The sequence below is a fragment of the Piliocolobus tephrosceles genome, chromosome 17 (genome assembly GCF_002776525.5).
Source record: "Piliocolobus tephrosceles isolate RC106 chromosome 17, ASM277652v3, whole genome shotgun sequence".
NCBI lineage: Eukaryota > Metazoa > Chordata > Mammalia > Primates > Cercopithecidae > Piliocolobus > Piliocolobus tephrosceles.
In genome coordinates this window covers 42,843,929-42,860,687 of record NC_045450.1, presented here as the reverse complement: position 1 = coordinate 42,860,687, position 16,759 = coordinate 42,843,929, and the positions used below count along the sequence as shown (strand labels likewise).

At 43.2% G+C, this 16,759-nt stretch overlaps 1 protein-coding gene across 1 annotated transcript in view; it reads left to right on the top strand.

Annotated features, from left to right (window-relative positions):
- CSNK2A2 (casein kinase 2 alpha 2) overlaps positions 1-15,681 on the top strand; it is a 40,440-nt gene extending 24,759 nt beyond the window's left edge. Inside the window, exons 6-12 of the mRNA XM_023210063.1 lie at positions 4,984-5,067; positions 5,877-5,987; positions 6,361-6,462; positions 6,963-7,063; positions 7,987-8,135; positions 9,550-9,643; positions 15,238-15,681. Of these exons, the coding sequence (XP_023065831.1) occupies positions 4,984-5,067; positions 5,877-5,987; positions 6,361-6,462; positions 6,963-7,063; positions 7,987-8,135; positions 9,550-9,626 (624 nt within the window). The 3' untranslated portion in view covers positions 9,627-9,643; positions 15,238-15,681. The remainder of the gene's footprint in view (positions 1-4,983; positions 5,068-5,876; positions 5,988-6,360; positions 6,463-6,962; positions 7,064-7,986; positions 8,136-9,549; positions 9,644-15,237) is intronic.
- Positions 15,682-16,759: the final 1,078 nt, after the last annotated feature.

Here is a 16,759-nt window from a genome sequence, read left to right as displayed (position 1 = left end):
TAGCTGAGGTCTCATCCTCCAGCCCGTGAAGTTCATGCTGCTTCCCATGTTGGTCCTCCTGGGGTTTCTAGCGGCAGAGAGAGGGAAACCTCAATGTATAGGCACTTTTCAAACCTCTACCTGTGTCATATTTGCTAATACCCTGTTCACCAAAGCAAATCACATGGCCAAGCCTAGCTTCAAAGGGTGGAAAAACCGACTCCACTTCTTGATGGGAAAAGCACTGAAGTCATATTATAGAGAGACATGCCTACAGGGGTGGCAGGCATTTGCAGCCATCCTTCCTTGCCGTGTGTCATCATCCCCTTCTTGCATGAGTCTTCCTACCCCTGTAGCCCTGGCTCGTTAATGCAGGGAGAAGTGATGGGTAGAATGTCTAAGAGACTTACTAATCCCAAGCACAATGAAATTTGAAGAATTACTGGTTGGTGGAGGAATGATCATTTTGTTTGTCTAGATAAACACTTAAAGGAATGCTCAATTTGTAAATTGGAATACACCCATGGGTCCTAGATTTTTGTGTCATAGGTCACTAAGAACCTAATGAAAACAATGAACTCCTTCCAAAAATGCTTGTATTAATATGCAGTCTTGCGAAAAGTTTTAGGGTAGTTGTAGACCTTAAGAATAGTTCTATGAAATGAATGTGTTTTTATAAGAACTTGTACAAACCACTTTTTTTTAGAGAAAGCTGAAGTGGTGGGTTTAAGGTTCACTCTTATGACTAATGGGTCTTCCTTTTTGTCAGTAAGATCAGAAAGACAAAAAAAGGTCGAGCTTGATTTATCCCACCTTTCTCCATGTCTTCTCCAGACTAAAATTGAAGCATTGGTGTGGATAAAATTTGCTGTGCCAGGATCCTGTGAACTGTCAGGCTAGCTCCTTTCCTGGAGGTGCTTCCCGAGTAATCCTAGGCACTCTCACCCCATGAGAGCTACAATTCAGATCTCACAGTTGGTTATTTTTAAGTAAGGTGGTATTGTGATTTTGTGTTATTTAACTATCAGCCAAAGCTAAAGTTGTTTAAGCCAGCTTGCCCTTAGGTCCCATAAAGACATCCAACTAATGCAGGTCTTCCCAAGTGGACATGTGGGTGTCGCTCAATGTCTGATGTCCTTTCTGCTTTCTGGAAGTAGCAGCTAGGCAGTAAGGGCATATACTTACTTTTGCTAATGAGACATAGAATCCCAGATGAAACTTGAAAAATGTCTTTCATGCTTAATAGTCAGAAACTGTACCAGATTTTAAAACTGAAATAATTCCCCAAAGAATTTCAAAGCATGTCAGTAACTCTATAGGGAGTCTGACTAGGAAACTTGGCAAAAGAATTAATTACCTTACTGTATTTGTTCAGTCTTTGCTTTCATTGAGTATTTTTCCCATGCCAGGTATTGTGGTCTTAATTAGTTTATTCTTCTGGACAGAGTAGGCAATATAGCAGAATCAACACTTGGTAAATTTTCTCTCTGAAAAGAAAAAATAGGAGTGGGGAAGACTAAATATTTAACTCCTTTGAAAATGTAGAAACAACTGAGGCTGAGGGCTGCAGTGTGATGACTCAGTGACTCAACCAGATCTCCTGATTCAGATTCAGGGAGGTCTGCCCACGACCCCTGGTGTCATAAAGCACTGCCACAAAGGCACTTTGGAATCTTGCTACAGTTATTGTAAAACAGAGGAAAAAAATTGAAGTAAAATGTAAGCGAATTAAATAAATCTTAAATGTAAAGTCTTTAGGATGTTTGTGTATGTAAAACTCTCACCCAGATTTACATAGGACGATGATATCCAGTATAGTTAGCAACCACTGCCCACAGGTAAATTAAGTAAAATTTAAAATTTAGTTGCTGGCCAGACTCAGTGACTCACGCCTGTAAATCCCAACGCTTCAGGAGGCCAAGGCAGGTGGATTGCTTGAGCTCAGGAGTTCAAGATCAGCCTGGGCAACATGGCAAAGCCCTGTATCTACCAAAAAAATACATATATATATGTATATGTATATGTATAAATTAGCCAGGTGTAGTGGTGCATGCCTATGGTTCCCACTTGAGCCTGTGAGGCAGAGGTTGCAGTGAGCTGAGATCATGCCACTGCACTCTAGCCTGGGCGACAGAGCAAGGCCCTGTCACAAAAAATAAAATAATAAAATAAAATTTAGTTCCCTAATCACACTAGGCACATTTCAGGTGCTTGGTGGCCTCATATAGCTAGTGGCTACTATATCATAGCATGCAGGAATAGAATATTTCCGTCGTTGCAGAAAGTCCTATTGGACAGGGCTGCTAGAGGATATTGTGAACATCCTGCAGGGCTTTCTTGTGTTCTTCTGTTCAGTGTCTCCTCTGAAGATTATATCCTTATATGTATCCCCATAGTTTAGTAGTGCCTGTTCTTGATCTTCAAATAACAAACATTCTTTTTTATTTTTTTGAGACGGAATCTCTCTTTGTCGCCCAGGCTGGAGTGCGGTGGCACGATCTCGGCTCACTGCAACCTCCACCTCCCAGGTTCAAACAATTCTCCTGCCTTAGTCTCCTGAGTAGTTGGGATTACAGGCGCGTACCACCACACCTGGCTAATTTTTGTATTTTTAGTAGAAACGGGGTTTCACTGTGTTGGTCAGGCTGGTCTCAAAACTCCTGACCTCATGATCTGCCCGCCTCGGCCTCCCAAACTGCTGGGATTACAGGTGTGAGCCACTGCGCCTGGCCATAACAAGCATTCTATATTGTATACTCTTGGTTCAAGGAAAAGCACAGATCGGGGGAGCTTATTCCTGGAATGCTAATCCCAGGGCTCATTCTCTGGCTTGTGCACTCCTCCGACATGAAGAAGTCCACTCCAGTGTCCTTGAGAACCTAGTTTATTGCTTCTCATCCAGGTCGAGCTTGTCCCCCAGGGGACATTTGGCAAAATCTGGAACCATTTTTGGTTGTTACAACTGGCGGGGGGCTCTACTGGTAGGGAGAGGACAGGGATTCTGCTTGAGGAGTATTTCATTGACCTTGTGTAGGATTCAGGTGCTCGTTAAGGTTAGCCAAAGGTCTTGAATTTGAAGTTTATGAAGATAGTTATTATTTTAGGCAAGGGAGATTTAGAAGCAAATTTTTATGTTAAAAAAAAAATGGAGCTTAACAATCTAATAAATGATTGAAAGATTTGAATCACCATTTCTCCAAAGAAGATTTAGAATGGCCAGTAGACACATAAAAAGATGTTCCACTTCATCACTCATTATGGAAATAAAAATCAAAACCACATGGAGATACCACTTTATGCCCACCAGAAAACTGTAATCAAGTTGAACAATGACAGGTGTTGATGAGAATGTGGCGAAACTTAAAAACCCTTAGGTTGCTGGTGGGAGTAAAAGTGATGCAACCACTTTGGAAGATAATTAGGCAGTTTCTTAAAAGTTTAAACACAAACTTAGCATACAACCCAGCACTTCCACCCCTAGGGATCTACCCAAGGGAAATTAAAGCATGAGTGGAAGCAACCCAAATGCCCATCAGTAGTAGTGGAATACTACTCAGCAAGGAAAAACAACTAGGATGAATCTCAGAAACAGTATACTGAGTGAAAGAAGGTAGACGAAGCACTATACGTGTATGATTTCATTTTATGAATGTGCAGAAAAGACAAATGTATACCAGCAAATAGCAGGTCAGTGGTTGTGGGCAGGGCACGGAGGGATTGGGAGAAGTTAGGAGAGGGGATTGACTACAGACAAGCTCAAGAAAAATTTTAGGGGTAGAGATGTTCTAAAACTGGATTGTGGTGATGGTTGCACAGCTCTTTAAATTTGTGAAAAACCGTTATATACCTAATATCTGCGTATCAATCATCTTATACAAAGCAATTTTCTCCCTTGGAGTAATAATGTAATGATCATTCCTTTTTTTTTTTTTTTTTGAAACCCACTCTGTTTCCCAGGCTGGAGTGCAATGGCACCATCTCGGTTCACTGCAACCTCTGCCTCTCAGGTTCAAGCAATTCTTGTGCTTTAGCACCACAAGTAGCTGGGACTAGAGGCGCCCACCACCTCGCCTGGCTAATTTTTTGTATTTTTAGTGGAGACGGAGTTTCGCCATGTTGGCCAGGCTGGTCTTGAACTCCTGACCTGAAGTGATGTGCCTGCCTCGGCCTCTGAAAGTGCTGGGATTACAGGCGTGAGCACCATACCTGGCCTCGTAATGATAACTGTTAAAGGCTAGCTGGCTCGGGGATTGTATTAAGGAAAATACTAATGCTTAGTCATCCAGAAAACCCACGTGGGACCCTTGTGTACAGAATAAGCCATATTGAAAGATGTATTTGAATGTTATTCTTCATGTCCACATAGATGCTGGTCTGTCCTTTGAACCATTATGAGAGGTGACTCCAGTGAGGTTCCAAAGTCTGGTTTATCATCCCGCACACACACCACCCCCCTCCCCACTGCCTGCCTTTTTTGCCCAGGCTGGAGTGCAGTGGCACCATCTTGGCTCACTGCAGCCTCCACCTCCCGGGTTCAAGCAGTTCTCCTGCCTCAGCCCACTCAAGTAGCTGGATTACAGGCGCATACCACCACGCCCAGCTACCTTTTGTATTTTTAATATAGCCATGTTGCCCAGGCTAGTCTCAAACTCCTGACCTCAAGTGATCCACCCGCCTCAGCCTCCCAAAGTGTTGATTGCGAGATTGTGCCACTGCACTCCAGCCTGGACAACAGAACGAGACTCCGTCTCAAAAAAAAAAAAAAAAAAAACTTCCTCATAGCCCTTGCTATTCCCTTCATATCCTCTCTCTACCGGCTGTAGTGTGCAGAGAGAGCAAGGGGTGCCTTCTGAAGCACGCTTTTTTTAATCTTTCATTACAGGCAGCAAGCTGCCCCTTGGGGGACTGTATTCAAGTCAAAGTGTCACAAATAATAAGACTATGCTTGCACTGGGGGATGGTAGTGGGGTTGCTTACTATTATTTGTGCTTTCTTACCTAATAGGCTCTGGATTACTGCCACAGCAAGGGAATCATGCACAGGGATGTGAAACCTCACAATGTCATGATAGATCACCAACAGAAAAAGGTACCATTACAGCCAGGCAGCAACAAGCTTGATTAAAAGGCTTAGAGCAGACCAAAAAGCTGTCCAGTGCCACGATGATTTCTGTAGACCCATGGTGGGTTTTTGGGCAAACTTTTGTTACTGTGATTTCTCCCATCTCCATTGTTGATTTCTACTTTGTATAGCATAGTACACAAGGAAAGTAGACGGTTTAAGTATAGTGGCTAACTGTAGTCACTTGTTTTATTTTGGTCATAGTTTTCTGAAGGGCCTCAGAAAGAAATTACAGCTGGTGGTTTCTGCTTCATTTCTTGATGACCTGCAGACCAATCTGCCTGGCCTTAAAAGAACACTTGGGTCCCCCCTATTTTTGATATCCGTCTCTGTTGGCCCTAATCAGTGAGTAAATGGATCATCTAGTAGTAGACGAATAAATCACTGGAGCAGTGCTTCAGTCCTGGAGTGGGATGTGTGTCCCCAGCCCTTTCACTGACACCTGGAGCTGATAACAAAAAGCTATGAATAATGGGAGAATGTGTTACCAAATGTAACTGCCTACAGTTTCTGAAGACAGGAAAAAAGGTTGAGCTCTGTTGATCTAGAGAGCGGAATGAACCAGGATAATTTAAAATTTTTTCAAAAAGCATTTCAAGTGCTCTGCTCTAAAAATGACCTCTTGCACAGTTGCTGAAAATGTCATCTTTAAGCCAGTGCACCTGCTCACATTTTTTGTGTGGGCAAATGATTGTTACCTAATGTGATGTGGCCTTGTCTAAGGCATAGGCCCCTAGAAACACTCCTTTCACGTGTTTTTTCTGTCCTATTTGTAGCTGCGACTGATAGATTGGGGTCTCGCAGAATTCTATCATCCTGCTCAGGAGTACAATGTTCGTGTAGCCTCAAGGTACTTCAAGGGACCAGAGCTCCTTGTGGACTATCAGGTAAACTTGTTTAGCAGAGCTGCTCTGGGCTATTTATACTTGCTTAGGGCTTTTTCTGATTTGCTGTTTATTTAGTCAGTTTGGATACGCTCAAAACCCAGCCATTATTTCACCCTAAAATGCTAATTTTAGTTTTTTCTTAGCTAGTTTTTTGGGGGACAGAGAAGTTTTTAAATCTAAAATATCTGCAAAGATTAAATGAAGACTAGAAATTCAGAACATTTCTAGGAGCCAGGAAGTCAAAAAAAATTTTTTTTAAATAATCTACGGCCATACCACCCTGAACACGCCCAGTCTCATCTAAAAAAGAAATTTATATCAGAAAAATGGATTTCTACTACCCTTGGCTGATGGGTTGTCCTTATTGCCTTAGATGTATGATTATAGCTTGGACATGTGGAGTTTGGGCTGTATGTTAGCAAGCATGATCTTTCGAAGGGAACCCTTCTTCCATGGACAGGACAACTATGACCAGGTGAGCAAACACTATCTGGTTCTTATTTATTTGGGGGTGAATGCCAAAAAATAGCATCCTTAGATAGGAATACTATCCTTGAGCCACTAAATGTCACTCAGTGTCTGCATATGAGCTTTCTTCAAGGTAAAGATTGCACAGAATTTTGTGTTTGCCAGGTCCGCAGAAGTAGAGGCAGATAATGCTATCTATGCCAAACTTCCAAAGTGAATGTGAAGAAGTCAGGCACCTCCTTGTCTAATAAAACTAGATTTTAGTCATTAGATTGTGATGCCCTGTACTTGTCCATCTGTAGAAGATTATTATCATAAGTTGTGTTATTTTAAAGGCAGTTTGGAAATTTGCATTCATGTGAACTTCTTGTCCTTGGGTCTGTCTGCCTGCCCTAGACTCGGGTTTGTTAGTGGTGTGGAAGTCTTCTGATTCTTTGGTAAAGCGTCCTCATGGGCTCACACTATGTTCTGAGCTCAGTGATTTGGTCAGTTTGTTTTGTGTTTCAGCTTGTTCGCATTGCCAAGGTTCTGGGTACAGAAGAACTGTATGGGTATCTGAAGAAGTATCACATAGACCTAGATCCACACTTCAATGATATCCTGGGACAGTAAGTAAGAGAGAAAGCGTGCTTTACCTTACCCTGTTTCAGAAGTGGAAAGGTTAGCCAAAATCACTTTCTTTTCCTGTTCTAATTATAGTAAAATGGAAATAGCCGTCTTTTTTCCTGTGCATATTTTCTTTTAACTTATTGAGATATTTGGGCTTTATGTCTTTTAATCATTTTACTTCTCTGAGAGATAACCTATTAATAGAAAAGGTAAAACGAAAATCATAATGTTACCGAAAAAAGTTTTCTGGTACAGCATAAGCTTCTTTTTAATGGCCAAACTTGGAGAGCGATGATTCTCTCAATAAGACACTTAGTTTGTTTTTTTATTTTATTTTATTTTATTTTACTTTATTTTATTTTATTTTATTTTACTTTATTTTATTTACTTCATACCTCTTCAAGGTGGAAAGACTTACAATTTCTTCTTGTTCTCCGTAATGGTATTTTTATACAAGACCAAATTTTAAAGTACATTGAGTTTTCAGGTACAGTGCAATAATTTGAGAAGTAAACATTTTGTTAACAGTTTTCAAACGGTATTTTATGTAACCTCCCTGTTCCTGAGGCTAGCCCTGGGAAATATATCTGCTGACCAATAAAAATTACCCACTGTCCTGCATGCCACCCAGAATTGACTAAAAGCCTACCGCATAAAAAATAATCTAGAAAGGTTCCACATATTCTAAATCAGATATTCAGATATAGAAGTTTTACCTAGTTGTGTTTATCTAATCACAGAGCACCATTGTGTTTCAGGATGCTATGCTGTAACTATGGGGCAGTAAGGCAGGCACCAGTTAGAAATTTAACAAGCTTGTAATCAGTACATTATTCTAAGATTTTGTTGGCTTTAACCCTAGTAGATAAGGATTCTTGTTGAATTTAGTCTCTGATTACTGATGCTTCATTTTTCTTCTCAGACATTCACGGAAACGCTGGGAAAACTTTATCCATAGTGAGAACAGACACCTTGTCAGCCCTGAGGCCCTAGATCTTCTGGACAAACTTCTGCGATATGACCATCAACAGAGACTGACTGCCAAAGAGGCCATGGAGCACCCATACTTCTGTGAGTCTCCAGGGACTGTGTTCAGGGAGTCATTCGTTCAAGAGGACAAATCTTCCACTCTTTATCTTTGAGACCAGTCAGGAGAATTCTAGGGTATTTGGACTGGATTATTCCAGAATTTGACCTCATTTATTGTAGATGATTGAAACAATTTTGTAGATCCATTTCTTGATCACCAAAGGTGTTTGCTTATTCTCTGAATGTATCTCCCTTGAGTTCAGGCTGTTTGACTACTCCCTGTTACCCTGAGGTAATAGATCACAAGTTTCTAAAATTTGTTTTCAAACGTATATATATTTGTGTTGTAACCTAATTGAAGATTATTTTTCCCCTCAGAAAACTAACTAGTAATTAGTTAAAAGTAGTAAGATAACCATTGTATATTTTGAAAGAAGGAGATGAACAGATGGATGGATGAAAGGAATTTGAGGAAAAGTAAATAGGTATGGAGAGACCTCACTGAAATCCTGACTGAACTGCTCACTTAGAAGTGTGTGCGCATTCACTTTGTGTGGTTGCTTATTGTTCTTCATGTGTATGGTTCATTCCACTGATAATGTGTGTTTCAAATAAACTTCCTGTTATTATCAGTGTCCTTTTTGGGGAGCATGGCGGTTGAGAGACTTACCTCAGTTCGCTTTCTGAATCAAGATGGAAGCATTCAGCACTTAAAGTCGTCTCTGGCTTAACCAATATGCTGTCTTTCCCTCTCCTTTGATTTCCTCTGGAGATGAACTAAATTCTTGCCTGAAGAATGTGTCACTGTGGTCTTGACCCTGTGGCCCGTATGCATAAGGGAGACCACAAATGGAAAAGCCTTCAGCCTTCTAGACCTCAGCCCCAGGGAACTCAGATGTCCCCACTCCAGTGTCTGGGACAGAAAGCTGTGTTTACCCGAGTTAGATCAAATTAGGAATACTGATGTTTATGACATGTCATTAATGATCTTTCTGCTTTTCTGAATATATGTCATACTTCAATTTAAAAAATTTCAAACTACGGTTGCTTAAAATGGATAGGTCTTCTAATGGCTCTTTTTACTTGCCTTTCCTTTGAAGTGCTTAGTATTCTACATGCTTTGAAGAAATTAGGGATTAGAGATGATATTAGTATTGAAAGAAAATAAAAATAGTGGAAATTTTGAACAGTGGGAAATTAGGGTTTCTATGCCTCTTAGCAGTTGAGTCTGTACTCTGAGAAAGTATAAGAGTTGACTGCAATAACAATTCCCCTGATCATTTCTCAGTGTTTGGTTTTTATGTGGCCGGAATTCCATGATTTCCGTCTCCCCTGTTGCCCCCTTGACCCTGGCTTGCCCGTCAGTCTGTCTCTCAGTTGAAAGGGTGGGTTTGCCATGGGCTTCTCTCAGCATTCACCACCCCAATTGCCTGACTTTCCTCCTGCTTTCTTGCAGACCCCGTGGTGAAGGAGCAGTCCCAGCCTTGTGCAGACAATGCTGTGCTTTCCAGTGGTCTCACGGCAGCACGATGAAGACTGGAAAGCGACGGGTAATGCGGCATTGATGCTTGCCAATAAAACCAACCAACCAAACACAAACCTTGAAGGAAAACTACAGTGTGATAAAAAGAAATTCTTATTCCTTCTAAATGCAAAGAAGAGTAAAGACCTAAAAGTCTGTCAAAAAGCAAGAAAGAAACTCCCCAGTGCTAGTCTCCAGGGAGCTGTCACTGTGGCAGCATGGGGATGCACCTAGTTCAGGATCTGAAGGAGCTCTGCCTTTGGAATGCATGGGAGATAGAGACTCGGAGTTGTTGTACATTTACCTTTGTTTAACAGGGCACCACTGTTGAATTAACCCATTCAGTCAACAAGCTCTGAATGTCTGACTTCCTATCTATTCCATGGTGGTCTGGGTTTCCTTTGGTGAAATTCAGGCTCAAGTCTTAGCGAAATGTCAGCAGTCTATACTGACACACCAGCCTCATTTACAAAAAGGAGATATTAAAACAGTGACAGTATTTTTTTTAAGCTCTTTACAAATCCATGTTTTATGTATTTTTTTATGACATGAGCTCTCCAGGAAATGTACCTCATCCCTGCAGTTTTCCTCCAAGTGGATTCATTTGGGAGCAAACTGCAGTCACTTTCACAAGAGCCCTCTTCGATGTCAGGAGGGATCACGAAACCTTACAATGCCATGAACTGGTCCATGGGTATCATCAAAAGTTCCATGCTAAGTGCATAACTTGGAGCTCACTATAACCTTTGTTGATTTGCCTTACCATAAAATCTTGTTGCGGTTTTTTTGTTGCTTTTTCTGTTTTTTTTTTTTTTTTTGGCAGCCTTGTAAGAGAACGTCACCATTTCCCAGCACATCCCTATGTGTGCGCCTATTTTAATACACCTCTCTGAAACAGAGACCTTTTTGTTCACAACCATAACTAAAGCTGGAAAGTCAGTCTTCAGGCAAAGCGAGGGAGGAAAACATCCCATTAGAATTTTTTCAGGAAAGACCGAATAAAATATCCCTCTCCCACCTCCTTTTATCCCCATGAGATACAGTTTCCCACTGTAATATGCATTTGTGAGTTCTGATATGTGATTCATTTATGTGATGGCAAAGATAAGTCTGTCTTGCATGCAGGTACTAGAGTTGTCTGGGCAGGGTCATCTGAGACTCAAGCAACTGAGAGGAATACAAGGAGCTTGGGGAAGAAAACGGTGCTCCCGGAGCAAGTGTTGGATCCATTGTGCAAACCTTCATGTTAGCAGAGAAAGCTAGAGTTTGTTTCAACAAAAATAGGGCTGATTTCATTTGGGGGACTCAGCAGCAACATGGTTTGTAGGCAGTCCCCTCACCCCAGCTGCAGGGCCATGCCACAGCTCTGGGGACTTCACACACCTAGGCTAGAACTAGAGGTGTCTACCACATCACCCTTTAGGATTTCTTTATTAACTATTTAATAATGCCATACATTTTTATAAGGTTAGATTGTTTGTTTGAAACATTTGTTTACATTCCATATTCCAATAAAATCTTATTGGTATTAGTAGCAGGTCCTATCTCTAAATGTAGATTCTATTTTTGTCGTTTGGTCTGTAGGAACTTAAAATACAAATGAATCTCTTCTCTTATTATAGAGTTGAGTTTATAGAGTAAAAAATAAAAAATAAGATCCCAAAGCCAAGAAATGCATTCAGTTAAGGTTCTCATACCAATGCTGCCTGCTTGCATTGCACATGCTGTATACTAATGTAAACATTTGTTCTACCTGATAATCAAAAGCAAGATGTGAGCTCTCGGCTAAACCTATACTGATATGTCAGGCAGCAAAACTCAGTGTTTTGGATTATCAGAAGCCTTCTAATGTGCCCTTAGGCAATCCTGAAGCATTGGTTATCATCAGGGAGATGTGCCACTGCGTGTCTTTCCTGCTCCCCCTCCAATCTCCTTCATCACCCACTCCTCAGCCCTCCCTTTTTTTTTTTAAGTTGCCTGTCTGGACCAGGCAAGTGGAGCCTGCTGGAGGGTCTTGGTGAAGCGGTAACCCCATTCCTTTCCCGTGGGTCCCCTAAAGGTAATAAAAGTACCTGGAGAAGAGTCAGATCATTGACCTCTGCCTGTCTCTCTGACAGTGATGTAGGTGCAGACACCGCCTGCCTGTCTTGTCCTAGGGTTTTGTAACTGCAACTTTGACCCAGGCATTCTTGTTTTAAGCACACAGCTTGCTTTTCCAGCACCTGGACTTTTACCTCTCTTCATGCCTTAGACTTAGACCATAACTGGGCTTGAAATGCTCACCCCTTCCTGGGTCTGGTCTTGGCACCCTCGCCATTCTTTTCCAAACTGACAGTTTCAGACCGTCTCTTTTCCTGTCTCCAAAAACCATTTTTGTTTCCAAACCTAGCTCCCCCGAAAATTTAAGACTATTTACCTAGATTCGGAGATGGTCTTGGAGAGTTCCAAAAGGGGTGTGTGTGTGTCTGTGTGTGTGTCTGTGTGTCTAATATTTAGACTAAACCATGGTAAATGTACGCACCCAGTATCTTTTTCAGTTAGCATATTCTTTCTTAAACTCATCTCAGTCCTTTTCATTTGTTTGCTTCATTATCTTAAACAGGTTAAAAGTGCCTATGATAAGGACTTAATTATTTCCTAAAGAAAAGCAAAAAATGTGGGGAACAGGGTAGTGTTATACTATCATCTCAGGTACTGCCTATGTTCAAGAACATAGACCTGGTATGGTGAGAACAAAAGGTTCCTATGCCAAATCCAGATGGCTATATCATTTGTTGGCTACAAGTGAGCCTAACTAACTGCAAGGTTTGCTTCTGCTGAGAAATCCCATGGTGAGAGTAGAACTCATGAAGTGCTGAGTCACATTTGCACCTCTGGTGTGGTGGCAGTTCACTCTCCCCTGGATGCTGTCAGCTGGCCTTGCTTTTGTCCTATCCCTCTAGGCAGGGTAGGTGGCTGGGTAGGAGAAGCTATTGAGTGTATGATGCAGACCAAGCTTTCCTGGGCCTTCTCATCAACTAGAGAAGTGCTGATGTCGTTCATTGAGGCACTTAAACACCAGTCATTCAGCCGGGCCTCCTCCCAGACATTCTGTAACATGTCAGCACTCACAAGGTTTAAAGCAAATGTGTTCCCTTGCAGAGAGGAAGGTGCTCTCAGACTGACAGATTAGCGGAGACAGACAAACTCGTAATCCTTGGGGACTTGAAGAGAGTGGCTAGGGGAGGGGCTGTTAAAAGGGACCAATAAGAAAAACCATCTAAAGGTAGCTCTGGAGGAGGAAATGTACTTCTTGAGGGGGTAAATTAGAGGGTACCAAGTTTATGTTCTGGAATGCACCCTGGGGAGGGCGCTGCCCGCTGGATTGGTCCCAGTGGACTGAAAGGTGGTGCTCTCAAGTCAGGTGCTGAGTCCCGGAGAGAGCTGAGTGCTGCGGGGCTCGTGGTCTGTGCCTACTCAGGGAAATGACTTAGGTTCTCCCGGTGCTCTGTTGATAAGGATGGAAGCAGAACTACTTTGAGACGCACGCAACAATTGGAAGTTTTTTTTATATGAACTGAAATAGATCTAAGAGAGCCCAGTTAACAGTTTCCTTTAATGCCAGTTCAGATTAAATGATTACTTTAGGAACCTGTGTTACTGTGTGAGCACCCACAGGAACAAGCAAACTTATTTCCTACAAATAAACGAGGGGATAATAACTGAGCAGAGTCACAGTCGTTTCAATATAAACCCTTCCGAAAGCAAAAGCAGGGACCACATGAGCACACAAGAAGCCAAAGTTTGTCAGTGACCTTAATAAATTAAGACTAAGTAACATCCTGCCCTTAGAAAAAAATAACCCCAAGGTGGAGACCAGGGCAGGGGAGGTGGCAGAGAAGCATTGGGCCAGATCAACCGCTAATAACATGCTTCTGAGCTATGTGGATGTGTAAATGAAAACACCCCCAACTAGGTATTGTAGAGGCTGGAAAAAGATGTGATGGGATTATACAGGTGATGCATATTTTTGTGTTGAGACTCAACAATGTGCTACAAATGTGATACTTAACCCTGAACTGCATGTATTGGGGATTGTTTTTTAAAAAGAAAAAAAACTTTGAATCAATAAATTAACAGTTTTTCACTTGCTGGCTCTTCTTGCTGTAAATGGTGACTAAGAGGTTGGGACAGAAATCTTGACAACTAGTGGAAAACTTGGATAATCTTCAAGGACCATGGAGCCTTCTGTTTCCTTCTGTTTGCAGAAAAGCAACACTGCCTGGGTTATGATCCTTTACAAGTGACTACTTCAGACACAATTGGCCACCTCTTTGTATCACTGGATGACTGATGTATGATTTATGTGCTGCTGCCCTTAGAGGGAAGAAAAATGCCATGTTAAATCCTGTTTTCTTAAATAAAAATGTTGACAATAACCAGCTTTCCCAAGTGGGAGACAAACCATTGCTATGAGGACCTTAACTTGTATTTCCTGTCTCTCTGGGGAGTGGGGAGGGATAAACGTTGAACTCCAAAGATGTGTGTTACACCTTGATGTGAAAACTTGCCTTTGGCAGAAGTGGGGCTAGAGTGGTGTCCTGGTGGGAGTGTTCCGTTTTTATGTACTTGCTTTTGAGTTGCGCCACTCAGACACCTGCTTCTTGGGATTGACTGTTTTAGTGCATGACTTTAACCTTGTGGCCCGGTGTTCTGCGTTTGTGAAACTCTCTCCCCACCCCCATTCCTTGCAGCACAACGCTCTTATTTGGCAGGTGGTGGTGTCTTTAATTAGTGTAGTTTCTTCTCACTGATCCTCTGAAGTAGAGTGTTTGGAATCAGCTCAAGTGTTTAAAGGCAAATATAGTCATTTCTTTCTTAACCTTATGCACCACGCAGCCCTTCTCAAATACTATGCAGTGTGAACCCTTCCTTTACCCAAAGAAAGTTTTCATGAAATAATTTTGTGTGTGTGACAGCTTCCCAGGTGTATAGTCCTTTCTCAGTACTGTAGTGCTGTTCTGGGAGGCACTGCTTCTAGAATTCCGCTGCCGGCATCTCACTACCCACTTGCTCTGCTGGACCTAGAAGGAGAAATGAGGTTTTCAGGCCATGCCAGGCAGCTAGCTCATTCCAGGGGAGAGTTAAAAATATTTGAGCTCACTTACTGCTCTTTGTTTATTAGTGGATTCAGCCCTTTTTCTGAGTAAATACAGACCCCATCTTAGTCCTAAGACACCTCAGATAATCAGGTCAGGTCTGGGGGCACCTAGAGCTGACTGCTGAATTTGTAGCTTGACTGGCACAGGATGGTCAAGAGTCTCCGAGCCTTCTCCATCAGCGCCCTGGACCCGAGGGATGGGGTGGGGTAGAAGACTGGGTCACAACACACGTGGTGCCCAGAGCACCCTTCCTGTGACAGAAGGCCGTGCTAGAGACCATCTCTGTCATGATAATCAGAAGAGGAAGGCAGAGGGTACTGTTGGAAATCTGAACTCAGCGAGTTCTCGCAGGGTTCTCCACCAACTGGCATGGGAAGGCCGGGCTTGCATTCTAGCGCAGGCCCTCCCGCACATGGAGGCCTCCCCTCGCCCGCTCAGGTTGATTAATGACGTCTTTCCCTCCTCCCATCTCTTTCCCCAGGTCTGTTGCGGTTCTCCCACTTTTCCATAAGCAGAACAAGAACCAAATCAAACGTCTTAACGCGTATAGAGAGATCACGTTCCGTGAGCAGACACAAAACGGTGGCAGGTTTGGCGAGCACGAACTAGACCAAGCGAAGGGCAGCCCACCACCGTATATCAAACCTCACTTCCGAATGTAAAAGGCTCACTTGCCTTTGGCTTCCTGTTGACTTCTTCCCGACCCAGAAAGCATGGGGAATGTGAAGGGTATGCAGAATGTTGTTGGTTACTGCTGCTCCCAGAGCCCCTCAACTCGTCCCGTGGCCGCCTGTTTTTCCAGCAAACCACGCTAACTAGCTGACCACAGACTCCACAGTGGGGGGATGGGGGCAGTATGTGGCATGGCGGCAGTTACATATTATTTTAAAAGTATATATTATTGAATAAAAGGTTTTAAAAGAAACGTATGGAGAGTTTTCAGTATGGAAAGGGTCATGAACTGAGACCTGTGACTCAGGACGAGACAAAAGTGCATTCGTGCCAGGTTCTAACCAGATGAAGCAGGGGCGGTCCCTGGGGCAAGGCGGGCCAGTTTTCATTTTTGTTTTTAGACAGGGTCTTGCTCTGTCACGAGGCTGGAGTGCAGTGGTGCAACGATAGCTCGAGCACTACAGCCTCGGCCTCCTGGCCTCAAGTGATCCTCCTGCTTCAGCCTCCTGAGCAGCAGGGATTACAGGTGGATGCCACCACACCTGACAAGTTTTAAGTTTTTTGTAGAAACGGTCTCACTATGTGGCCCAGGCTGGTCTCAAACTCTTGACTCAAGTGATCCTCTCCTCATCCCCCTAAAGTGCTGGGACTACACAGAGGTGTGAGCCACCACACTCAGCCAAGGAGGGCCCTTTTGTAAGGACTCTCTTCCAGAGGTGAGTGGTGTTAAGAGGTACACAGTGAACCAGTCTTAGGAATGGTGACAACATGGATGGCTGAAGTAGACTCAGCCAGGAAAGCGGGGCCTTGCCTTGAACACATTCCCACTGACCAGCATCCTCCCTGGCCTCTCCTTCAAAGAAGAGTCGCCTCCTGAGAATGCAGGAAGATGCCTTGGCCCTTTCTTGGTTGCCCCTTTGCTCCCGTCTCCACATTTCATCCCATCTCAATCCTGTCCCCCGAGCACCCACTACTGAAGAAAGGCCCCATCTCAGAGGCTTGTTGAGTCTGCTGTCCTGAGGCAGGAGAGGGGTCGGGGTCTCTGATCTGAGGGCTGCTTCTGACCACACGTTCTAAAGCATCCATGAGCTGGAAGGAAAAGCGGACACTCAGGGAGCTAGAACAGAAGCACTGGTTGTATTTGTTAAACGGGAGAAACCCAGTGCTACAAATGAGACTTCACTGGCTCCCATGGTCCTCAGCTCAAGACAGCGGTGTCGGCAGGTGAAAGCAGTGGCCATGACCTTGTCCTGGCTGCTGCTTTGTGTCCTCCCACTGCCTGGGGGACAGCAGAAGCTATGGGCAGATCTAGACACCCAAGCCACTGGATG